At 38.0% G+C, this 26,846-nt stretch overlaps 1 protein-coding gene across 2 annotated transcripts in view; it reads right to left on the bottom strand.

The window, feature by feature from the left end:
- Positions 1-26,846, bottom strand: part of GABRG2 (gamma-aminobutyric acid type A receptor subunit gamma2) — a 78,737-nt gene that overhangs the window by 32,216 nt on the left and 19,675 nt on the right. For both annotated transcript variants that reach the window (XM_032196806.1, XM_032196807.1), the window contains exons 2-6: positions 15,799-15,947; positions 14,141-14,208; positions 12,924-13,144; positions 7,396-7,478; positions 6,591-6,728 (exon numbers count right to left, since the gene is read on the bottom strand). In XM_032196806.1, coding sequence (XP_032052697.1) covers positions 6,591-6,728; positions 7,396-7,478; positions 12,924-13,144; positions 14,141-14,208; positions 15,799-15,947 — 659 coding nt within the window. The remainder of the gene's footprint in view (positions 1-6,590; positions 6,729-7,395; positions 7,479-12,923; positions 13,145-14,140; positions 14,209-15,798; positions 15,948-26,846) is intronic.

Raw genomic sequence — 26,846 nt, 5'->3', positions numbered from 1 at the left:
CCTTGGAATCAGCAAGCATAAAAATAGGCCTTTCTGATTGTTGTGTCTGCCTGCTGCTTTAAATGTTTCACTCTTCTACAGAGAGTATCAGAGAGCAAAAATGTGAAAGGTAATAATTTCATATAGCTTTTCAAAAAATTAGAATATTGAGATAAATACCCTCCAAAGCCATCAGGAGAACAACAAGGATACATAGGACAAGCTAAGACACTGTGGGTTGAGTTCTCTGACTTACAGCTTACATCATAGTTTTCTCTGCAAATTTAAACAAAGTATGTTTAAACTCAGCCAAAATCCAAATGTGGGTACAGGTATCTTGTGCTTATTCACTAGGTCAATATCTTTAGACAGGGAACAGTTTTTGAAAGGACCTCCCTGCAATGCCACATGCTGTATTCAGCCTGTATTGGGCCCTGGAACAGTGTGTTGGGCTGGCAAAGACTTCTAAGCGTGGTGGAAATCCACCTATGGGCATGTTTTAATGCCAGGCCTATTTCCCAACAGGGGGAAATATCTTCAAATTTTTTATGCACTTGTCTCATCATATTTTGACTTAATAAAGAAATATAAGACAAGGTTCCTATTTTTTCAGAGTGCTATGCAACCTCTGGGGACTGCACGCCTGCCAACAGTTCAATTCATTACAATACAGCATTAAGATAAAATATAAAAGTGTACAAATATGTCCTCTTCCACAAAATAATAGCCTTGACCACATTTTCCTGATAAAGCAGAAACCTGACCCAGATGTATTTACATAGTTAAATAGATGTCTAACAAGATAAATATTTAATTACCAATTTGATGCTTTTTATCAATTATGAGCAATACACAATCTCTATTGCACAGCTCTGGTTAGCTGTGCAAAATACAGAACTGAAAGAAAATAAAATGGAATTTACAAGTGTTGGCTCACCAGTCTCATGGATTCTGTTCGCCTTGTTAAATTGCTGTTTATTGATTATACTTATAATGCTGTGTATCTAACTAAAAATTCAGGACTGGCTCTGCGACTAAGGTATATGCCTGGTTTAAGAAAGGAAATACCCAGTCACAGAAATGGACTGGGAATAGCAGAAGCTCCATCTCTCCTAAATAATGACACATTTACAAACTTTGGCATAATACAGTATTCAGTAGCAGGATGTCCATTCAAAAACACTGAATAATCAGTAGAACTGCATGTTGTGCATTAATTTTATGAAATTTGTTGAAACTTATTGATTGAAAGAGTTCTTTCCTTCTGGTCTGAGGTAGGATCGCTATATTTCTAGCCTGTCTCATATTTCATAAAACCTCTGATTTTAGCATTTCTACAATCTTCCTATGCGTCAGTGTAAATTATTATTATGGTTTTAAAAGAGTGTTTTACTCTCCTGCCTAAATCTTACTTGATGAAAAGCAGCTCATTATTTCTCCCCTAACCCTAAGTGAAGAACATGAGCATTAGCTCCTTGATCACTGGTTATTCTTTCTTCCAGGCTAGTCACATCCTTCCAAATGTTTGCATAGGTCATGTTCTCTAAACCCTTTACTTACTACCATCTCCTGCACTCCCCTCACTTTCTTACAAGGCTACACTTAAAGTCAAACACTTTTTTGAATTAAGAACAACAACTTCACATCAGTTTTTCACCTAGTAGAACAGATATTTCGCTCAAATTTATACAGCACTTGGGGCCATGAATCCCAGAAAAAAAAAGTTTTTTTGCAACATTATCACATTCTGTATCCTGGTGTATTTTTGGACTTTCTTTCTCTCTTGCTCTTTCTCGCTCTATCTTTCAGCAACTCCTGACTTTTTCATATGTGTGCATTTTATTATTTCCTTAATAGCATCTTTCACTCTTTATTTTAAGTAACAAATTTCAGATTTTTGAATTTTCCTATTTTGTCTTTTTCACAAAGCACTACATCTCCCTGTTTGGTAACACTCACTTGTGCATTCTGTATTGCAGATCTTGTACTTCTGCATCGCTTGTTGCATTGCAGTAATAATCAGAAAGATTAAAGCTTATCTTTCTTGTTAGTCAAATCAGAGGTGAGAGAGTTGTATAGAAAAACTTCCTTGAAGTGCCTCCTAAGCTATAGACATTTTTATTCTCTTACGTGATTTTGGCTACACTCTGTAATATTTTCATTTTGACATCCAAAGTAAAGAAAAGTGGTGGACTTGCTGCACTGTTTTCTAACCACATTTTTTCCCTGTTTTTAATCCATGGTGAATATGAAAGGTCAGAAATTGAATTTAAGATAGTTTTTAAAGAAAAGCTAAGAACTATCATTATTTGAATTACATGTGGTGTAATTTGAATTACATGTGGTGTGCAATACGAAAAGAAAATATTGAGGATGGGATGAGAATATTGAGGATAACTTGTGTTAGAGCTGTCATTTTTGTTTTTATCTTTATTATTATTGCTTGTTATATAATACAACTTGTTTTCTGTGTTAACTGTCCATTCTCTGCCACACTTATGTTTTAGATTTATAATGTGTAGAACACATATCTAATAGATCAGACACCTTTAAATAACCAAAGGCAATATCATGAACTCTGAACATGTAAAAGAAAAACAGCTAGGTGCCTCAGCATTAGGTTTGAGGTAGGATTTTGTAAAATACATAACAGATTGCTTTGTGAGGATTACTCATGAATGCATCCATCTAAACTTTGGAAACAAACAAACAAACAAACAAACAAAAAAACTACTTTTTTTGTCCCCAAGACTTTCCCATTAACTCGTTCATTTTTTATTGAAGAATCTCAGTACCATTCAGGGAACGGGACCTTAGACTGTGAGCCAAAAGGTCACATGACAATTGGTAGTTTCTGAGTAATTGATCCAAGATATGGATCAATTTATGAATAATATGAAAATATTTAAAAAAAATATGAATATATAAAAATATTATCAAAATATGAATCATTTGAGCAATGATTATGAATGCAATTCAATAATACAATAAATCTTAAAGCCATCTCAGTTTATGTCAGATCAACTGTAATATTTTACATAACTCAAATTATATATTTTAACATTCATTTTATTCCAGAGAATCTAAGCTTAATCACTGCTGTTTACACAACATAGGTGGTAATGCAAAGGCAATAAATATATACTGGTAATATATTGTTAATTGTAGAGACTATCTAATAATTTCAATTAAATGTCCATGGAGCAGCGACTTGAGAGTTAAATTTTCTTAGTGGTTTCTGTTATTATGGACAGCAGATTCCATTAGCTAAGTCATGTCTTATTGCTTGGCCTGTGACTTTCACAGAACATTAGTCACATTGGGATGTTCCGTGTGGAGAGCAACAAGCTAATGATTCTGGATGGCACACTTCAGAGAGACAGACAGAATGGTTTGTCTTTTCCGTTTGCCTTATTTTTCCACCTTTGTCTTATTCTAGCTCCTTTTTGCTGCTGTTGTCAGGGTTTTCTAACTAATAGGGGGCTGAATTCCAACATCTGGCCCTTTCAGTTAGTCTTATATTTCTGCACTGGTTGCAAAGGAAGAGCTGCAGACAAATGTCACTTCAACAAGTTCATCAGATATTAAGGAGCTTACACTCATCGGTTCTTGCTTCCCTCTGCCCTTAACTCAGCCCAGATCTTGAACATTCAGCTATGACATGACAGAAACGGAATAGCAGGGAATTTTTAGTGACCAAGTCTCAGCCATCCTTTCTGATTCTCTTCTCTGCTCCAGTCATTGAGACAGCGTAGCCCTCAAGGACTTGGACGTGTTAGTAACTGGGAGACAGTGAGAATCAAGAGTTTCTTTTAAAATGGAGTAAACATAGATATGGAAAGTTGACTCCAGTTTCAAATACCTTAATACTACCCCAGGCTCCTCCTGTTTTATAACTGTTCAGTCTCATACACTAGCATCTTGTGTTCAGGTTTCACTGGGTTCTGTTGTCACCTAAATCTAGTCTGTGGAAGAGTTGAGGGAATTACAGTACAGTCCTCTTTCTGACATCTCCTTAATCTCCTCCACTGCGCCTAAGCTCATATCTCTTCCAAAGCATCACCAGTGGGACTGTCATTAGTTTGTACCTAAACTCCATTATCCACAGCACTGCAATTAGTTGCATAAAGCCTTGTGACTAATTTTGGCTATTTGGGTATTCAAACTCTTGTGTAATCAGGCTGTACATAGGTTGCAAGTAAATCTAATAGCTTGGATTATTTTTCTTTTCTTTTGGGGCAGCTCTGTGTATGTCAGAGTAATTTTAGGTATTTTCTCAGCCCAATTTATTTTTTTTTTTTACCTAAAAATAGAAATATTGTACTTAATATAGTTCCCAGCATGCCAATAAGGCATTTAGGTAAGCAACAAACAGTTTTTGGGCCCTGCCAGCTTTATCACAATATTTGTAGGAGGTAGAACACATTCATGACAATCTCTTCTTTTTTTCCCTTCACTTTCTCATTATTTAGATTCTGCACCTGGATCAAATTTTCTTGCATATCCGCAGGCATATAAACCAAAGAGTCAAGGAAAATCAAATTTAAGATAACCACTGGACAAGAAACATACACAGGATTATTTTCCAAGTTTTTGTACTCAGAGCTTTAGAGTAGGTCAGGATACTGAGTAGTTCTCATGAGCACTTCTTCTTAGGGGTTAAGGGATGTCTAGAGGGACTCTGCTTTAAAGGACACGCTAACTGCTAATCACTTATTTTTGTTTCAGCAAATTAAAAGGTATAGTGTATGTCATCATATTGAAAATTACTGGTACAATATGATGGTAGTGCTACAAGCTTGAATTGCTGTTCCCCCCCCCCAAAAAAAAAGGCTTTCTTTGCATGGAAAACTATCTTTTTTTTCTTTCTGTGCTTCTCTGCTTATTTCCCAGTATGTGCTCACTTCACATTAAGAGAACATGAGAGTGCTTTTGATTCACCACCATAAGATGTGGATATGAAGCTTGTAGTATAAGATTTTATTGCTTTGTATTTCTGGTCAAAATAAGTTTATCAGAGAATCGCTTAAACAAAAATAAATAAATAAATAATAAGAAAAGGAGCAAATAAGGAGAACTTAAGTTACGGCTGACATAAATCTAGTGGTCAGCCAGTGCAGGATGAGATCTTAGACCATGTTTCAGTTTACTGGTGTCTTTTGTGCTGTGCCTGCTGCAGGGGCAGTCTGAGGTGTGATGCATTGCTGTTTATATTTTTGCTTTGAGATCAGCTCCACCATATCATGTGTAATGGTAGGTATTAGCAGCTATGGCTCCCATGCACGCTGCTATCTTGGCCTCTTTTGCAACTGTATTTTTATTTCCCTGGGAAAATGAGAAAGGTCGAATGCTTTCTTGAATAGTTGACTAAATATTTCCTTCAGATAAAATGCCAGAAGGGGTCACAAGGCAAATGTGGCTACTGCTTGGAGACTTCATTCTGTTTTTGCCCTGCTCCTAAGACCAAACATGTCATTGGTGCTTAATATCCAGTGATTCAGGAGTTAGAAGTTGAATTAATTCTCAAACTATTTGTTTGCACTCCAGTATAATGCACAGCAGGCTGCTCTCAGCTCTGGTGTTATCTCGCTCTCCTTTTGAATATAATAGTGATGCTGACCTTTTAGAAATAATTGTGTTATTCTTTCTAACAGATCGGGATATTTCTGTAGTCAAAATAAACACAAATGTCTGAATTTAAACCAATATATTTGCCAGAACAATAAAATATGGTGAAAGTCAAAAGAAACCTGAAAAGAAAAACTGCTTTCATTAAAGTAAGAAATCAAAGACAAGGGATACCATGCATGTACAAGAATATTAATATGTAATTCTTCTTTGCATCCTTTCTCATACTCAATGATTTCCTTTCCACTGACAAATACAACAATATATGTCTAGAATAATGTATTTTCCTGCTTAGCTAGTAGGGTTAAAATTGCCATTTTTATTAAAATCTAAGTCTTTCCTCATTTATCATTTTAAATTCCATTACTTGTTTCCAAGGAGATAAAAATATGCAGGAAAATCATCTGAGACTCTGGCTTGCAAGACTGTTCTCTTTAATGAGAGCTGAATGTGCCCTGTTTTAAGGAGAAAAATACACTTGGAGCTGCTGTAGTAAAGAGGATAGGACTTTGAATTTCATCTCTGTCCAAGCCTAACTTTCTGCTTCTAGGAGTTGGGAACAGAACCGTAAAATATTCAAACCAGTATCAGATTATTACTTGGAGGCTGTGCTGTTTTCTATGCCGAAGCAGGCTAGGAAGTACTTCGCTCACTCACTCCTTGCAGCAGTAGCTTTCTTCTGCCAGTTCTAAGCATTTCTTGGAGGACAATGCAAGAATGGACAATAGGCAACAACTTTTCTTTCTGTGAGTTTCTCTTCAGAAATACTAAACCCTGTATCTTTTCTGTGAAATGCTAATGCCAAGTTCCAAACAGTCAGAGATTTCCTTCTTTCTAATTCTTTTAATACAATTGTAAATAAATTGTAATTTTTAAAATTATTTATTATATTTTATATTTTATTATTTTTATTATAACTATTATTATTATTTGCAATTGTACATTGTAAATAAATGTGATAATAAATAAATCAGTTGTCTTACCTGATGTGGTCTTCACTACCTCAGTTGTATTTCTTAATCCCGTAAAGGAGAACTGGTAAAGCCTCCAGGACCTTGTGTCCCCCACCTCCACTGAGCTGCGCTTCCATTGGTATATAATCTCTTCTCTTGGGTAGCCATCTTATTGCGAAGGAAAATACAGAATGCTTTGTTTCATAGTCATTGCTAGGATTTTAATGTATTCTGGGGAGTAAAAATACTATTTTCTATTTCTGGAAAAAACTGGAGAAGCATATCGCAAGTAAATTATATATATGTGTGTGTTATTTTCCTCAAGTTATTTAGTAGTGCCTTTTACTTGATGTCACATTTTAGTTATTATAAATTAAAATAGCATGTGAGGTAAATTTTTCAAAAATGAGTTTTTCACTTGTTTGCCCCACCCTTTATTTATAGTCAAAAACTCTTCAGCTGGACATAGAATTCATTCAACCTGAATGCAAAAAGCCAAACTCTTACCATTGCAATAGTAGAGCACCCATGTGCAAAAAAAAAGTGTCAGGCCACAAGGCTTTGATGCTGGAAATAAAAATGTCTACTTTTATGCTAAGATATAAGCATAAATATTAATCGCAGGGGTCCCAGAAGTCACACGTGTTTTGTATAACATTTTTTGTGAACATGTGTGATCCATATACTTCAAAATAATGTCAAAATAAAACTGAAAACTATCACATTATGTCTAGCTAAGAATATAACCTATCTAGCACTAAGTATACAAATATAATTTTTTAATAAATAGTTCAGCATGGGTCAGGAAAGAGTTATCTTTAAGCATGTTACTTACAGCTTGAAAATTCCAGGGGGCAGGAATGGGCATCCATTGGGAAGTTGTGCAACTGTAGCTGACACTCAGCATCAATTGTCAGCCTGAGGAGAAAGAGATCAGGTTATACAGAACACACCTGAGAAGTTTGTACTGAAAGCTATGTCACGGCAAGTAAAACAAGGGTGGTTACTAGGGTGGAATCTGACTATGAAATATGCATATATATAATGAATATAGAAAGCAAAAGTAAATTATTGATACGGATATATTAATTTGGCTATTCCAAATATAGGAAGATATGCTTATTGATAAGCAGGTTTGTTTTTGTTTGTTTGTTTGTTTGTTGTTGTTGTTGTTGTTGTTTTAGTTATTTTGGTCCTTACCATCTACTGTAAAGCAGAATGAGATATTAAAAGTTCTGTTCCTATGCATCTGAAATGGCAGAATTACTCATGACTGGCTAGTCCTTGAGTGGATACACAGGTTTTCTCCTGACCAGTGACAAGTCTCTGTGTCACAACATGCCATAATGCACTAGGGAAATGTATTTTACATATATATATATATACATATATATATATATATATATACTATTTCAGAAATGATGTGTAAGAGTCCAATTTTAGACATCTGCATCCAAGATAGCCATCTCAGCCATCTTTACATCCAGTGGAAAGAAAGGTGCTCTGGGGATATACTTCATTGCATTCCAAAATAGACATCTGAATTAAATTGGAAGAGGAATGCACCAGGAAGGTTTTTCTCTCCACTGACTATCATTAAAGTCTCAATTATAACTCAAGTGATGTAGGTGCTATAGATATTCGTCACATAGACACATGTGCTTTTGGAAATCCAAAATTAGATTAGATGTATGCCCTGCTAAAAGCTCCACAATTTTTCACCAAATCCCTTCCTTGCTTCTAGCTTACACGGATTCCAGTCCTGACATGAGCTGCACGATACATGGGCTGTAAGCAAATAACCCATAAGAAGAAAAGTCTGTGGACAGGAGGGAGGAGGGGGGGAGGGGAAGAGCAGTGATGTTTATTTGCTCCTTTTGTTCATATAAAAACTATATTTTTTTTGTTTGTTTGTTGGTGTTTTTGTTGTTCTGTTTGGTTTTTTTTTTTTTTTTTTTTTTTTTTCCTCCTGGTTCCTCGGTGTCCAAATGAGCAACCCTGTGAGATGAGCGTGCTTCCTGGTTCATGCATGTCAGTGCTGTATGCAGATGTCTCCCTGAATCTCCCACTGGGTGGATGTGTGTGTGTGTGTGTGTGGATATGTGTGTTATAGAGGAATGCTGTGGCTGCTAGTCAACAAGTTAATATAGTCAAAAGGAAACTTTTCTACATTAGGGATTTAGGAACAAAACTCATTTCTCTTGATACTAAGGGATAATGTGTTTGTGACACAAAAGGAGAGATAATTCTGTGTGCTAAGAACATTGTCCATTCTTTCTCTTCTCATTTCTATCATCTTCAGTTTCATTTGAAGAAAATTATAATATGGAAAAAAAAAAAGTTCCTCCTTCAAGTGTCTTTTCTCTGATAAACAAATTTAACATGGTTAATGGGATGGAATCAGATTATGCTACTGTTTGTGTGTGTGTTTTTTTGTGTTTTTTTTTTTTTTTTGTTGGTGTTGTTGTTTTTTGTTTGTTTGTTTTTTTTTGTTTCCTTTTGTTTTCTCTTGTGGAATTGAGTAGATATTCCCTAGGACAAAGCACCACCAAGCTTTCAATATTGCCAAGCATGGAAACTTCACAACCTCACAACCTCCCTAGGCAACCTGTTTCATGGTGTGTCCACTTTCTCAGTAAGAAAGCTTCTTATGTTTAACCAGAATTTCCTGTATTTCCATTTGTGTTTTCCAGCTGGCTGGCACCCAGTCTGTTCTAATGCATAGGTTTATTCATCACCCAATACAGGGCTTTACATTTTCCTATGTTGAAGTCCATGAGATCCTTCTTGGCCCATTTCTCCAGTGTGTCGTGGTCCCTCTGAGTGTCAGCACAACCCTATGATACACCAAACACTTCTCCCAGTTTAGTATTACCTACAGACTTGCTGAGGATGCACTTTGTCCTATTGTTCAGGTAATTAATGAAGACGCGAAGGTGTTAAACAGTATTGACTCAGCACCAAACTGGGGACTACACCTCTAGTGGCTTCTTTCCTTCTTTCATGACAGTGCTTACAACCCTTTGCACCTGGCAGCTCATGAAGTTTTCCATCCACTTTGCTGCCCGGTATTTTAGCCTGTGCCTGGTTCTTCTCCACTGAGGGTGTGCCTCCCTTGCTCCAGGCTTTCCCACTCATCTTGGAAACCTGGGATTGCTGGAGGTTTGTCTTACCAGTAAAGACTGCAAGGCAAAGGCAACATTGTATTCCCAGGGAAGCTCATGGAGCAGATTATCTTGCGTGTAATCACACGGCACTTACAGGGCAAGCAGGCGATCAGGCCCAGTCTGCATGGGTTTATGAAAGGCAGGGCCTGCATGACGAACCTGATCTCCTTCTATGACAAAGTGACGCGCTTGGTAGATGAGGGAAAGGCTGTGGATGTGGTCTACCTTGACTTCAGCAAGGCTTTTGACACTGTTTCCCACAGCATTCTCCTCAAGAAACTGTCTGCTCATGGCTTGGACTGGCGTACGCTTCGTTGGGTTAGAAACTGGCTGGATAGCTGGGCACAAAGAGTTGTGGTGAATGGAGTCAAATCCAGTTGGAGGCCGGTCACTAGTGGCGTTCCCCAGGGCTCGGAACTGGGGCCGGTCCTCTTTATATCTTTATCAATGATCTGGACGAGGGCATTGAGTGCACCCTCAGTAAGTTTGTAGATGACACCAAGTTAGGTGCGTGTGTCAATCTGCTCGGGGGTAGGAAGGTTCTGCATGAGGATCTGGATAGGCTGGACCGATGGACTGAGGCCAACTGTATGAAGTTCAACAAGGCCAAGTGCCGGGTCCTGCACCTGGGGCACAACAACCCCAAGCAGAGCTACAGGCTGGGAGATGAGTGGTTAGAAAGCTGCCTGGCAGAGAAGGACCTGGGAGTGATGGTTGATCGTCAGCTGAATATGAGCCAGCAGTGTGCTCAGGTGGCCAAGAAGGCCAACAGCATCCTGGCTTGCATAAGAAGCAGTGTGGCCAGCAGGGCTAGGGAAGTGATTGTCCCCATGTACTCGGCTCTGGTGAGGCCGCACCTCGAGTACTGTGTTCAGTTTTGGGCCCCTCGCTACAAGAAGGACATGGAGGTGCTCGAGCGAGTCCAGAGAAGGGCGATGAAGCTGGTGAGGGGTCTGGAGAACAAGTTTTACGAGGAGTGTCTGAGGGAGCTGGGCTTGTTCAGCTTGGAGAAGAGGAGGCTCAGGAGTGACCTTCCTTCCTTCCTCCCTTCCTCCCTTCTTCCCTTCCTCCTTTCCCCCCTTCCTTCCCCCCTTCCTTCTCCCCTTCCTTCCCCCCTTCCTCCCTTCCTCCCTGGGCTAAAGTTGCACCACGGGAGGTTTAGGTTGGATGTTAGGAAGAGCTTCTTTACCAAAAAGGTTGTTAGGCATTGGAATGGGCTGCCCAGGGAAGTCGTTGAGTCACCATCCCTGGAGGTCTTTAAAAGACATTTAGATGTAGAGCTTAGTGATATGGTTTAGTGGAGGACTTGTTAGTGTTAGGTCAGAGGTTGGACTAGGTGATCTTGAAGGTCTCTTCCAACCTAGATGATTCTGTGATTCTGTGTGATATTCCTTGCCTTTTCTGTGTCCCTTGAGACCAGGTCTCCATTCCCATTTGGCAGTTCACCCACATTTTTCCTAGTCTTCCATTTGTTGAGGATGTATGTGAAGAAACTCTTCTTTATGCTTTTATGTCCCTTGCTGGATTCAATTTCAGATGAACTTTGACTTTCCTAACTCTGTCTCTGAGAGCTTGGACAGTGTTCTTGGTCAACTGTTCCTGCTTCTGCCTCTTGTACATTTTCTTTCCACATTTGAGTTTTGTCAGGAGCTTTGAGTTGACACGTGAGACCTCCTTGCTTAATTTCCTGCTGGTCAGAATGGACTGCTCTTGAGCTTGGGGGAGCCATTAAAAAATCAGCCATCAGTCCTGGAGCCCTCTTCTCTTCAGCCAGGATTGCAGATTTGCAATGATACTATCACATTTCATTTCTGGATGAATCCTAATTGGTGCTTGCTGTGACTCATCTAGGCAACTAAACATACATAAACATTGGCTAACTGTTTCTAAGATCTATCAAATATATCTCTTTCTAATGAGGGAAACAGTGGTTTGAAGAAAAAGGTTCCAAGTCCAAAGAGACATTGGTGTAGCAAAGTCCAATTTAACATTTCAAAAGTGAACCTGGGATATTCTTTATCAGGTTGACTTTGATTTGCACTGGATTTCAATTCCAATCTCTCTCTTATATCTTCTGGTGATGCAATGTGTAATGAATGTAAAATAACTATGAAATAAGACTCCTTTTTGTAATTCAAACATTTATAATATTAAAAGGTTGTCTTAAGGAAAGATTCAAAACTATTCATTGAAATGCTAATGAATATACTGTCCTGAAACTTTCTTTTTTTGCCACCCAGTAAAACGAAAGCAGAAAATCCATAACAATTTGAAAACGTAGTTTAAAATTCAGAAGGTCCTAAGCCTGATAATTTTGACTCTGTACTTTTATTTTAAATTATAAGGTCTCTTGAATAGACACCTCCTTTATCTACATTTTACTTACAGCCAAATATTACACCACATTAGAAAAAAAAATGCACCTAGGCTTTCCACATTTAGGAAATATATTATGATAATTGGGAATGTGCTTTTTAAATTAGTAAATGTTGCATATGCAACATTTAGATGTAGGCATGCATATAACAATTATTTACAAGACTTATAAGGAAAATCTGTCTCAAAAGAAAAACTATTCAGGCAAGTGAGAAATCTGGAGATGAGCATACCAAGTTTAGTTTGTTAGGTATTGACCTAAGTCATAAATAATCAATCTTAAAAAGAGAATCATTATTTTCATTAGATATTTGAGGAATTAAATATTTTCTCAGGTAGAACTTCATCTAGCTAAGCACTAATCAATTCAGAATATGAGGCTTCTGGTGTTTGCAGTACCTCATTTCTAACATCTATTTGATTCAAGGATATTTTGAATTTTTTAGTTTAACCTAATAAAAAGGTAAAAGACAGTATGGACCAAACTACTGGTAAACAATAGAACATACATGAAAATGAAGATGAATTACTATAACCATGCTTATATTCTTTTAGTATAGAAATGTAACTATTTGTGAAGGAAGACAGAAAAATCTATAGGTAGAAATGAAACCATTTTAATTTATCAATATCAAATATATCGCATTAAAAAAAAACACAAAAAACAAAAAACTTTCTTTCCTTTTTCAGGGTTGTCCACATAAGTAACAGGAAACAACACTGTTTTTTCCTTTGGATTAAGGTCAAGTGATTTTAATTCACAGGAGCCTTTTCTTTGGTTTTCCCTTGAGAAGTTGAAATTAAAGTCAGATGTAAATACCTCAGTGTGTACAACACTCTGCCGTCATTCCAGATCCTGAGCATCCTATTAGGAGTTGTTATCCAATGAGCATCAGCTTTCTTGGAATTTCGGAAAAATGTATCTGGTATCCAGATCTTCCCAACCATGTTGCTGTTTAATCTGAGCACTTTTATAGTGCTGTTGAACTTCAGACGTCTGTCATACCACGTTTGGGCGAAAAATATATCAATTGTATATTCCTGTTGTGTTAACCAGAAATACTGATGAAAACATAGCACTCAGCATTTCACATTACTCCTGATATGCTTTCCTTAACTTCATAAGAAAACAAACAGACAAATGTGAAATAGAGAAGAAGATACTAGAACTGATATATTTTTTTTTTTTGTGATTTTTTGAGGAGATTCTTTATCAAAGATTGTTGTTAAACAAAACAAAACAAAATCATTTTTTGTTTGTTTTTGTTTTTGTTTCATTATTTTCCTGCTGACAGGTTGACCTAAAATAAAATAGAGTCATATTTGTATTTACCTTTCTGATTCCGTGTCCCCACACCTTAACCCACACCTGATCAGGTTAGAGAACAATTTACTTATTCCCTTGGATCTAGGACAGGTAAGATTTGAAGTGATTTGGCTAACCCAGTTGCCTGTGACCCTCCCCAGTTAATGTCAGAAGTGCTGAAGTCTTGCTTTCCCTGGTAGCCAGTCAGCAGCCAGTCAGCAGCCAGAAACAGCAAAAGAAATTGCAGAATGAAAAAGAGCGATGTAAAATTTCTTGCTACACTTGAAAACTATTAGAATGAAGAACACATTGTGGTGCTAAGGCTAAATCACTTTCCATCAGCTATATGAAGATAGAATTAAAGTTTTCTTTATGGAACTTTGCTTTTAGGATCTGAGCTTTTTCCTTTTATCTCTTGGTGGCAGGAGTAGTAATATCACTGGTGAATGCCTTTGCTTGATTTGTAGCAATCTGGAAGGTCAGTCCTACAAGAGCTAAACTATCAGAAAGCACTGCAGAATACAGCACATGGATGTGCAAAAACTGTTGTTATTCACAGCTCAGTTTTGCTGTCTCATATAGACTCATAGCTCATGCAGTCCTTACATCTATAGTAACAATAAGCTTTTAAATAATATAGGTATAACACAACATTAAAATTAACGGAAACCTTGTAATGCCAAAAATTCAACCTTGAACATTGTAGGAAAATGTGGCAATCATTTACCTACCATATTAATAGCATTCACTGGCCCAATGCTATTTACATACATGTCAGTGTGAATTACTGTTGGTTTAACTGTAAGAGAAACAACAAAAATCACCACCATGAATGAAGGTCAAAACCAACTGCAAGAGAATGAAACAAATTAAAAAGATTGTTTTAATACCTCTGTTATATGGCTATGGTTGCCTCACATTTAAATGTTCATATCCAATAGATAAATAGATAAATTTACAGAAATTTCTCCAGCTTGAAATTAGCTGAACACACTTTGAGACAAATTCTTATACAATATATTCTATCAGAACATATTTACTTATGATATGAGAACAAATACTGAGACCAGCGTCATTACTTTAGTGAGTCATATCTCAGTGAATATGTATATTTTGTGTCAAATCGCAGCAACACATCTGACAAAACACTATCAACGGAAGGAAATTTATTCCTCTTACAATTTGTTGCATCACCCATTTAACATTATAATGCTGAATGCAATGTGACTGCTGTTGCCTGCAGAGATGCCTGTATTTAAGTATCAATTTCATGAACCCAAAGTAATATTAATACTCACGGCTCTAAAGCAGGAACAAAAACAGTTGCTAGATTAATTTATTTTGAAATTACTGTAGCTTTATTGTTCTCAAATACCCTGACTAAAACATATTTTTTTTCCTAGATGTTTTCTTATAAATGCTTACTTTTTCTCTGCTCTTTAATGTCTTGAATTCGAAGAGTAAGGCACAGTCCTCTGTTCTTTAGACTACTCGCATATGATGAAGGTTAAACATTCACGTTTTCACTCATCATAAAATGTCCTTGGTTTATAAGCCTCTATAAACTTGTTAGAAACAGTTTCTTTCATTAACCTTGCTGTTCTATGCATTCCTCTGCCTGCCTGCTTCATCTGTGAATTCTCTTTGTGTTTTCCTATAATCTTACTTCTGTATCCTCTTCCACAGAGGTATTGTCTGGCTGTTCTGTACACACATAGGTCCTTCTCCTATCTGCTCAGGAACCCTCATCTCTCAGATTCCTCAGTAATCAATAGAGAGGAATACCCTTGCAAAAGTTTTTTTTTTTTTTTTTTTTTTTTTTTCCCAGTTAAATAAGACTTCTACTGTGAGTCTGAACTTGGGTGTATAGACTTTTATAAGTTGTGGGGGAAATCTATGGAAATCAAGTCAATCTGCTTGATTGCAGTTATCCTTTGTGAACCCTTCTTTCTCACTGTCTCATTTCCCAGTCACTTCTTGACCTGCTGAGCAGAGACCCAAGGGGACAGCTTGGAGCTGGGACAGAGAGGGTCAGGCTCAATGTTAGGAAAAGGTTCTGCACTGAGATTGTTGTCAGTCACTGGGACAGGCTCCCCAGGACAGTGGTCACGGCCCCAAGTATGACAGGGTTAACCTTCAAGGTTACAAGTGTCCTGATTCAGCAAATCATGATGGTTTTGTTAGGTGTCTTAGGCTAGATTTAGCAACCTTAACAATTTATGTCAGGTTCCAAAATCATGGGTACTTTTTGTGCCAGTGATGTTTTACTACATCTTACTTTGTTTTCATAGCAACTTTCAATGGATTCTGCTACCTGTGTAGTATAATATGGTATGAAAAAGCTTTCTCTTCACCACTCAAAGTTGGACTAAAAAGAAAACCAACATACCTCCTATGTCAGGTCTCAACTTGTTGTCATATCCTTCTAGCAAGCCATTTAAAATAAGAGTGACATCACTCTCATGAACTTTGGGAGTCAAAACCCAAGTCTTATTTGAAGTATAATCTTCATAATCATCATCTCCCTTTTGGGTGGAACTGTAAAAACAAATAAAAACAAAGAAATGCAAAGCCTTGAAAAAGATGAATTTACAGGCAACCTCTTTGGACACGGACAATACACATATAATTCTGGTTTTAGTAGTACTGTACAAAGCATTGAAAAGTAGCCTGCTTTATAAAAGGAGACTCACAGTAAAGATGTCACATAATAGTTGAGGTTACAGTTCACTTTAGCAAAGTTTCCTTTTAATACAATTGAGATCACACTGTCTATTTGAAGAAGCTTCAGTGTTTCTTACCTTTGGCATGTCTATTTTTTCTCTCACTGACTCAGGTTGGACCTCTTATAAAACAAATCTATTTGTCATTGTTATGTAACTCTCCACCAAAATATCCCTTAGTATGTACACAGTGTTGTTGCATTAGTTTCCTTTGGGAGAACAATTTGATGGAACACATTACTGACAAGGCCAATAATTAGATTCATTCAAACATACTGTCATACAGCTTTTCTCCATTCTGATGAACTTGAGCTTATTGTTCATTTTGGAAGTTCAGCATAAATTTTTGCCGGTGTTTTTGTTTTCACTTTTGCTAAGCAGAACCCAGAGAATAAAAATAGTCTACTTCTTTTTTTTTTTCCCCCCCCCCCTTTTTTTTTTTTTTTTTTTTATCTTCTGCTACTGAGCAGTATGGCAACAGATCTAGTAAAATTCATCCATCTTAGTGTGGTAAAAGGGCAAGTTGGGCATCAGAAATGTGTAGACTAGCCTTAATGGATGTTTTACTTTCTTGAAATCTGTGCCTCCAGTTTCCTGAGGAAAACATAGAATCTAATTTACTGTATGGCATCAACAGAAATTTTCATTTGAGAATGTCGGTGGTAATCAAAGCTGAATGGTGCTAGGCAAATGTGAGGTTTTTATTTAATTTATTTATTTGCATAATATGCTAGTGCCCTCCTTTCCTGACCTGCTTCTATGACAAAGTTTAAACACTACTGGATATTGAAATTCTTAGTGATATTACAAATGTTTTAAGCAAGACAGTGGGTTTCGGTATGAGTAGGTTAAAAGCAGAAATTTTCATTAATATTCCTGTGTCAGCCTGAATCTCTACAGTCTCTCCTGTACAGCACAGAAGTGGGAAAGAGTGCAGAGAAGCAGATTTTATGGGGTCTGGAGCTCATGCTTGACACGTGATTGAAAACAGACATAGCAGACCATGCTTATGAGTGTGATAGAAAAGGAACAAGTAGTCCCAGATGCTAAGAGAACCATTATGCTAATACAGACCTTCTCTCAGTCGAGGTCTTGCATGTTCCTACCTACAGCACTATACTGATGCATCCTGATCAGACCTACCCAGCGTGGGTGGCCCGAGGGCTTTCCTGTGTTGAGCATTTGGAAGCTGTAAGCCAACTGCATAAATACAGCTTAATAAGGAAAGAGGCTTTTGTTTCTGTCTTCCCCATGAACCTAGCTTAACAGAAAAGAGCCACAGCACCTCTTCATATAGAGCTCTTTTTCCTAGGAGGTGCTGAAGGCACAGAGAACTTGGAAGCAGCATAGCACTGTGCATAAGACACTGGCAAGTGGGAATTAACAATGTGCATGAGAGAGCAAGTCTTGCATTACATTGAGTTGAGCTTGCTAGTGAAGCTAGATCAATTTATGCCCTCAATGCTTGTACCAAGTACCACTGACTGCAGCCTCCAGGCATCACCTAACCCATCCTGCATCAGCATTAACATCTTGGAGCTTCAGCGTTCCACATCAAACAATAGGCAACCCAGCCTTCTCTCTTTGGCTGTACAGACTGAACCTGTAATGTATTACGGGCAATCAAAGGCTGAGTTTTAACAGGCAATGTGCTATATAGTATTCTGCTGGTACTAACAAATGGACCAGGATAATTAAATCAGTGAGGGAAATGTGTTTATTCAGCTGTCCAGGGTTCAGAGATCTACCTGCAATTCAAAGGAACATAACTGAAGCAGGGTTCTCCCTCCTGAAGGAAAGGAAATCCTTCTAAATAGAGTCATTGCAAACAGAAGGCATTAGATTATATGTTTTTAGTCTGCAGAGTAAATAAATAAATAAATAAAACCTTTATGTATAAAACCTTTACACCATACTCCTGTTGTAAAACCAGTTAAACATGCCTTTTCCAAGAAGAAATGTTTTTCTAAGTGGAAAAGAAAAAAAAAACAAAACAAAACAAAACAAAAAACAAACAAAACAAAACAAAACAACAACAACAACAAAAAAAATCAAATACCTCCTTTCACAGAGACAATGAGTCTGTGAATATACAGGTGCTGAAAAAACATCAAAAGCTAAGCAGCTAGTTAGTAGAGTCTGGTATACTGGACAGTGTGAAATCAGAAGGTGGAAAACCTTGTGCTTGTCTGGGACACTTCTCAAATCTACAACAACCTTATTAAATAGCAGCTTGAAGGCACTAAAACTTGCATTTCCCTTTCGTAATGATTTGTAGGAAAGAAATAGCTATCTGTTTGCTCATCTGCCATCCCAAGCCATTTTGGCACTCTATATCTCAAAACACAGCAAATGTTTTATGAGATTAGTGTGAAAGAGAGGGAAGGGAACAAGGCCAATGCAACTAGGGAAAAAGGCCACTGAATTCCATCTTTTATCTGAATTCCAAGTGGATCTTAAGTCAACATGGATATCCAGTTGCATAAATATCTGTGTCTATAAAATTGAATACCAGCAAAAGCAATCAGAGTTGCATCTATATCCAGATGGGCAGGGCTTTAGTTGTGCAAGTGCCATTAATACTAATGAAAATATAAGGATAAAGCCCTTTTCATCTCCTTAAGACTTTCAGATCAGTCTTTCTGATTATATGACCTAAATATTGCAAGTGCTTTTAATGTCCAGAAAAAAAAAAAAAAAAGATAATGCCCAGATTACACTTAAATATGTACTGAAAAGTATTTTTATTTTTGACTGCTAGACATTTTCAGGTCTATCAATAGAGGTAAGCAAAACCACATCTGTTTACCTATTTGCAGATTATAGTACATTTTTTGAAAGTTAGCGTTTCAGACACTGATGCAAAATCTCATTCTGAGATATTCCCACTTCTCACATTAGTGTTGTAACAAGATGTGTGCAAACCAATCTGCTGATATCAAGTTTTCCTATTTGTGAAACATGATTCAAGGGTGTCAGAATATGAACTTGAGACTTCAAATAGTAAAGAAATTAAAGATTAGAAGGTACTTTTAAATTTAGAAGGTGCTTTTGAAGGTCATCTGGTCCAGTCCCTTCTCAGTTTGCAATATGGGCCTGCAAGAGCCTTTCATTGTAATTACTTATATAAAACTGTGATAATACCTGAAATTCAGGGGGGTTCTTTGAATGTGTCAAATTACTTGAAACATATCATCACAAAGCAGATAGAGGGCAGAAAAAATGTTAGTAAGTATTTATTAGTGCATTAGTTTTTATTTGTAGTATTTATTATTGCATTAGTATTAATTAGTGCATTAGTTTGGACCATGGGAAACTTCGTGGATGGATGACAGCACAAGACTGAGTTGCTTGCTTCATTCATTTTGTGATAAAATGCATAAGATCTATAAACTGGTAAATCACTATAATTGCATACAAATGTCATTCTGCCAGTAAGGTTTTTAAAATGGCAGGATCTAACAAGTTCTCATGTTTTTTAGCTTTCTCACTATATTAGTCCTAATTCTACATTAAATTAATTGTTCCTTGACTTCTATCATTTAAATAGCTCTTTGGAGTCCTCATTGGTAAAGAGTCGTGGTAAATGGAGCCAAGTCCAGTTGGAGGCCGGTCACTAGTGGCGTTCCCCAGGGCTCGGTGCTGGGGCCGGTCCTCTTTAATATCTTCATCGATGATCTGGACGAGGGCATCGAGTGCACCCTCAGTAAGTTCGCAGATGACACCAAGTTAGGTGCGTGTGTCAATCTGCTCGAGGGTAGGAAAGCTCTGCAGGAGGATCTGGATAGGCTGGACCGATGGGCTGAGGTCAACTGTATGAAGTTCAACAAGGCCAAGTGCCGGGTCCTGTACCTGGGGCGCAATAACCCCAAGCAGAGCTACAGGCTGGGAGAGGAATGGTTGGAGAGCTGCCTGGCAGAGAAGGACCTGGGAGCATTGGTTGATAGTCGGCTGAATATGAGCCAGCAGTGTGCTCAGGTGGCCAAGAAGGCCAACGGCATCCTGGCTTGTATCAGGAACAGTGTGACCAGCAGGGCTAGGGAGGTGATCGTCCCCCTGTACTCAGCTCTGGTGAGGCTGCACCTCAAGTACTGTGTTCAGTTTTGGGCCCCTCGCTACAAGAAGGACATGGAGGTGCTTGAGCGGGTGCAGAGAAGGGCGACAAAGCTGGTGAGGGGCCTGGAGAACAAGTCCTACGAGGAGCGGCTGAGGGAGCTGGGCTTGTTCAGCTTGGAGGAAAGGAGGCTCAGGGGCGACCTTATCGCTCTCTATAGGTACCTCAAGGGAGGCTGTAGAGAGGTGGGGGTTGGTCTGTTCTCCCACGTGCCTGGTGACAGGACGAGGGGGAATGGGCTTAAGTTGAGCCAGGGGAGTTTTAGGTTAGATGTTAGGAAGAACTTCTTTACTGAAAGGGTTGTGAGGCATTGGAACAGGCTGCCCAGAGAAGTGGTGGAGTCACCATCCCTGGAAGTCTTTAAAAGACGTTTAGATGTAGAGCTTAGTGATATGGTTTAGTGGGGACTGTTAGTGTTAGGTCAGAGGTTGGACTTGATGATCTTGAGGTCTCTTCCAACCTAGAAATTCTGTGATTCTGTGATATAACTTTAGCACAAACTGGGATTACACCAGCTAAATGTTCAGGACCAGATTCTCCATATCTTTGCTAATGCACATCATCCATACTTTTTTTTTTTTTTTTTTTTTTTTTTTTTGGCAATACCAACTGGGCAACACATTCATGCAGAAATTGTCATCTCTGGGCAGAGATACCTACTGTAGCTAGGAATGGGTTCTCCTACCCAGGAGTGAAAAACTATAGAGATGCTCTATTTGATTGGCATAGTCTCTTTTACAGAATCCTCAGCATTAAAAACATATACTGGAAATATGTTAAAACTGTAGCAGATTAATTCAGTCATTCTGAGAAGATCTCTGCTGTAAAATCACCGATACCTTAGGGAAAAAACAAGGTTTTTTGTTTGTTTATTTGTTTGTTTATTCTCCTTATCTTCTTTTCTGAATCAGAAGACAGAGCAAAGCCTGCCAGTCAAAGGTTTCATTAATGTGTTGATATACTCTTCTCTTAGCAGTCCAAAACTGTGCGCGTCCATGTAACAGTTTTGAAATCTATTCCTCCTCTCAGTAGGATCAATATGATTTCTTTTCTTTTTTGCTTTCATTTCCCTGATGGTAAGATTTAGACCAATGCAAAAATAATCACCTTTTTAGTAAAATTCAGAAAACACATATATTAATGGTACTTAGCTGTCTTAAATGATTATCCTTTGGAGTCATTTGATCTAAATTCTTTAGTTCAAAATTCAAACTAGAGAATGGATTATCTTTTTCAAAACTACCATGTTTACTAACTTAAAGTCAGAATTATAACTGTTGATGATCTCTGCTGTTCCACAATATTTCTGCATCAAATACATTCTTATATAACTTTCAGAAGAACCATATGTAGCATTGGAAAGACACCACCATTTGTCAGTAAAGATGCACTTCTGATTGCTTAAAATTACTGCCAGCAGCAATAATTTTTTTCTCTAAACTGAGGGAAAGATTGGGCACATCTTGTTTCATTAGTGAGCAATCACCCACAAAGGATATTCCTCCAAAATAAGGTGAATATTAATCTATAGGAATATGATTTTCACAACTGGTTGCTTCATAACTTGGATAATGACATAAGCAGTAGAAGGGAAAAGATGCTTTTCTCTGAAGCAGAAACCTATCGTGATTGCTCAGTCTTTCAATACTCAGATGTGAGCTCATGTATTCTGTTGGTCTAAATCTCTAAAATTCCAGTGACTTCAACCAAGACATAGTGATTTATACCCGCTGTGGTTCTGTCCTTTAATTTTCTAAATTTAGAAAATGAATTTTAACCATTTCCAAGTGTTCTGTTATGAAACTTCACACAAGAGTCAATTATCCCTGCTGGAATCTGCTGGCTACTGCACTGCTGTTTGCAAGCAGAATCACAGTGGTCACAGTGCCTAAAGAAAAAGACTTTTAGCAGTACTGAATAGCCAACAAGTAATTAGTTTAACTCCAACTAAAATTTATCTGTCCAAAAAAAAAAAAAATCTGAATGATTTTATCTTTTATGCTAAGTAGGCTATAGAAGCTACAGAGCCCACAGGAGAGATTTAACAAATTACTCATGCATACAGTAAATCTCCACTTATAGCACAAATGCTTTCTACCTCTGAGTGAAGAGCTGAAACAAAGCTTGCTGCTTTACTTAACAGAATTGTTTAACTTAATGAACAGTCAAACTACATTCATTCTCTGCTGTACATAAAAAATTACTGTACTCTATGTTATACATTATTCATGATAATAATACTGTCACTGGGAGGGAAGGACATATTCCACGTTCCCACTGCAGATACAAAGATGCTCTATGCATACAAGACGTGTAGTGAATAGCACATTTTCAGGAGATTACAGTGTCTGTGGAAATCTAACTGTATCTATTCTCTCTCCTTTTGACTACTGATCATATTTTAAGTAAAAATATCTCATTTAAAACAGATTTATTTATTTTTCTCATGAAGCACTATGCTCGGTTTTCTCTCCCTGCTCACATCTGTTCTGTCTGTTTGTAGTGTTTAAACCCAAAAGTTGTGCTCAGGACCAGGCCTCCCATAGAATCACAGAATCATGTAGGTTGGAAAAGACCTTTAAGATCATCAAGTCTGACCATCAACCTAACACCTCCAAGTCCATGTCCCTAAGCACCACATCTTCACGTCTCTTAAATATCTCCAGGAATGACAACTCCACCGCTTCCCTGAGCAACCTTTTCCACTACTCTTGGCCACCCTTTCTGTGAAGAAATTCTCCCTGATACCCAAACCTGCCCTGGAGCAACTTGAGGCTGTTTTCTTGCATCCTAACACTTGTTACCTGAGAAAAGAGACTGACATTGACCTCACTACAGTGGTACTTATTTCTGTTTTACTATTAAGTGTTCACTACAATACCCAACCATATTTTTTTTTTCATAATTGTAGATCATGTAAATATGAAGATTATTCTCTTCCCAAGTAACATACTCTTGAGTTCCCACATCTGAGACAGAAACTGAAGATAATGCTTTGCTTAGAGTAGAAGATAGAAAATCCAGTTAGCCATCTGAAGTTCCATAACAGGAAATGGAAACTGCATTGGAAGATTTGGGCTTAAAAATCAGAGAAAAGTGTTTACTTGTCCTGCTCCCTCCTCTTAGACCTCTGGCACCAGTGAGACCATGATTCTCTTATCTGGATGGAGTCTTATTCCAGAAGGACTAGACCGAACCATGAAATGCTGAGTCACATTGTTTCCAGAAAAGCTTGTTTCAGACTCAGCCTTTAGAGTTTATTAACTGTATTTTGGCCAGTTGTGTTAGTCATGGGGTGAAGGAGGCTAAAGAAATTCACAACAGGGAGAAAGAAAATGGTTCTTACCCCTACTTAATGGTTTGGGTAGATTTTAGGTAAGTCACCTGTGGTTCACAGTTTATTTCCTATGCTACTGGTGCAGTTATCATTCCATGAAGTATTCTAATCATTTAAAATATTCAGAAACTGCTCACAAAATGATCAGACTAAAGTCTTGGAAGGCTAGTGTAACAGCAAATGCTGGTAACAGCAGTAAATGGCACAGATCTGTGTAGTCCCATTCACAGCCAGGAGTACTGCTTGAATTTTTTTATCCTTCCTAAGTCACAGAGGTACTGAGGCATACAAGGAAAAGTGATTAAAATAATACTACAGTTTTCACAAATAAATTGCTATAACCAAAACAAAATTAAGTAGGGACTGAGTACACAGGTCTCAGAGGGAGTATTTAGGACCCAATATCTCTAGAACAGGAGAGATGAGTGCTCCCAGCAGATGACTTTTCAGTCTTTACAGTATGTGAAGACCCTAGATTGCCAGCAAACAAACAAGCATTTCTGAAAATTATGCCTACTTCAAGATTTAAAGGCTGGCTGGATTCTTTTGAATATTTACTTTGTTTTCTACTGAATAAGATGGTACCTTAAAACATAACACCTAAGTAACATAAATGGAGCAGATTATCTTGCGTGTTATCACACGGCACTTACAGGGCAAGCAGGCGATCAGGCCCAGTCAGCATGGGTTTATGAAAGGCAGGGCCTGCATGACGAACCTGATCTCCTTCTATGACAAAGTGACGCGCTTGGTAGATGAGGGAAAGGCTGTGGATGTGGTCTACCTTGACTTCAGCAAGGCTTTTGACACTGTTTCCCACAGCATTCTCCTCAAGAAACTGTCTGCTCATGGCTTGGACTGGCGTACGCTTCGTTGGGTTAGAAACTGGCTGGATAGCTGGGCACAAAGAGTTGTGGTGAATGGAGTCAAATCCAGTTGGAGGCCGGTCACTAGTGGCGTTCCCCAGGGCTCGGAACTGGGGCCGGTCCTCTTTATATCTTTATCAATGATCTGGACGAGGGCATTGAGTGCACCCTCAGTAAGTTTGTAGATGACACCAAGTTAGGTGCGTATGTCAATCTGCTCGGGGGTAGGAAGGTTCTGCATGAGGATCTGGATAGGCTGGACCGATGGACTGAGGTCAACTGCATGAAGTTCAACAAGGCCAAGTGCCGGGTCCTGTACCTGGGGCGCAATAACCCCAAGCAGAGCTACAGGCTGGGAGAGGAATGGTTGGAGAGCTGCCTGGCAGAGAAGGACCTGGGAGCATTGGTTGATAGTCGGCTGAATATGAGCCAGCAGTGTGCTCAGGTGGCCAAGAAGGCCAACAGCATCCTGGCTTGTATCAGAAACAGTGTGACCAGCAGGGCTAGGGAGGTGATTGTCCCCCTGTACTCAGCTCTGGTGAGGCCGCACCTCAAGTACTGTGTTCAGTTTTGGGCCCCTCGCTACAAGAAGGACATGGAGGTGCTCGAGCAAGTCCAGAGAAGGGCGATGAAGCTGGTGAGGGGTCTGGAGAACAAGTCTTACGAGGAGTGTCTGAGGGAGCTGGGCTTGTTCAGCTTGGAGAAAAGGAGACTCAGGGGCGACCTTATTGCTCTCTATAGGTACATTAAAGGAGGCTGTAGCGAGGTGGGGGTTGGTCTGTTCTCCCACGTGCCTGGTGACAGGACGAGGGGGAATGGGCTTAAGTTGAGCCAGGGGAGTTTTAGGTTAGATGTTAGGAAGAACTTCTTTACTGAAAGGGTTGTTAGACATTGGAATGGGCTGCCCAGGGAAGTGGTGGAGTCACCATCCCTGGAAGTCTTTAAAAGACGTTTAGATGTAGAGCTTAGTGATATGGTTTAGTGGAGGACTTGTTAGTGTTAGGTCAGAGGTTGGACTTGATGATCTTGAGGTCTCTTCCAACCTAGAAATTCTGTGATTCTGTGATTCTGTGATCATGACGTATATTTTACACACCTTCTTCTAATCATTCAGCAACTCATATCATTCTTGTTGGCACTTGTCATCCATTTTGAGTAAAGCAATCCTATTCTTAAACCCTTTCACTGACGTCTTAAATATTACATGGCAATGAAGCTTTTTTAATAGTCACCGTAAAACAGACCAGTTTATCTCACAGTTATTCTGTATCTGCCCCAAGATGTGCACTCATATTAGCTAGTGCACCTGATCACATCATAAAGTTTAGCTTTTGGTAGTTATATTTAAAGCATCTATTTTCCATATTTACAGTTTCTGTAGAATTTGGCTATAGCTAGTGTGTACAGAGAAAGGTTGAAAATGAAAATTAATCTTAGTTTAAATTTTATTTGCTGCTTATAAGTTTTTGAAAATTATTATTTATTATTATTATTATTATTATTTTAAAGAAAAAATATGGGGTCCATTTATTGAGAGTGTTATACATAAAAATTTTGATTTATAGTATTTACTGTGTTTTCTAGTTTGCTCTACTGAAAAATTGCATTGTAATTTTTGCATTATGCAACTGATTGATTCAAGTTGTGAGTAAGCATGATAATGATTGTCACGTTTTAAATATTGATTGAAGTTGTGAGTAAGCATGATAATGATTGTCATGTTTTAAATATGTCTAGTATAAACAAAATGGGATTTTGACCAATTATCACTAAGATTACCAGAAGCAGAGATCAGTGTTAGTGGCCCTAAAAAGAAAACAAAATGGAATGCAGGCTGAAACATAGCATCTAGTCTGGGATCAGTTTATCCAGCAGAAAGGTGAGGCACGTTGGCTGAATATATAGATAAAGGATTTCTATTGTCAGATATACTGGACTAGGATGATGTAGTGGACCAAAAGTGAATTATACCATGATATAAGACTTTTGGGTAAGGAGAGGAAATACATACCATCCCCAGAAAGGATAACAAAATGTAGAGGTATGAAACAAACTTTTATAACCAGTAAGAAAAAAGAGTGATAATTATAAAACCAAGCTCATATAATTCATTTTGAATGGCCTGAGCTAGAAGAACAGCATTTAAACTTGTAAGAACTCAGATGATTCAGATAAAGTTCTGTAATTTAAAATGATCATTTCAAATATTTTTTTTTATTATTTTTTGAGCTGAAATTTTTTATATGTTTTATTTTGTTTACATGAGGTTATATAATCTACCCATTTCTCTTTTTACTGTAGTTATGGCTACACATTTAAGTGGCAAGTGAAGGACAAAATTAGGTAGAAATGAACAGAAACTGAGAAATAATTTCAGTATTTTTCTGCATCATAATC

Source organism: Aythya fuligula, chromosome 14 (assembly GCF_009819795.1).
Source record: "Aythya fuligula isolate bAytFul2 chromosome 14, bAytFul2.pri, whole genome shotgun sequence".
Lineage (NCBI taxonomy): Eukaryota > Metazoa > Chordata > Aves > Anseriformes > Anatidae > Aythya > Aythya fuligula.
This window is presented reverse-complemented; position numbering and strand designations above follow the sequence as displayed.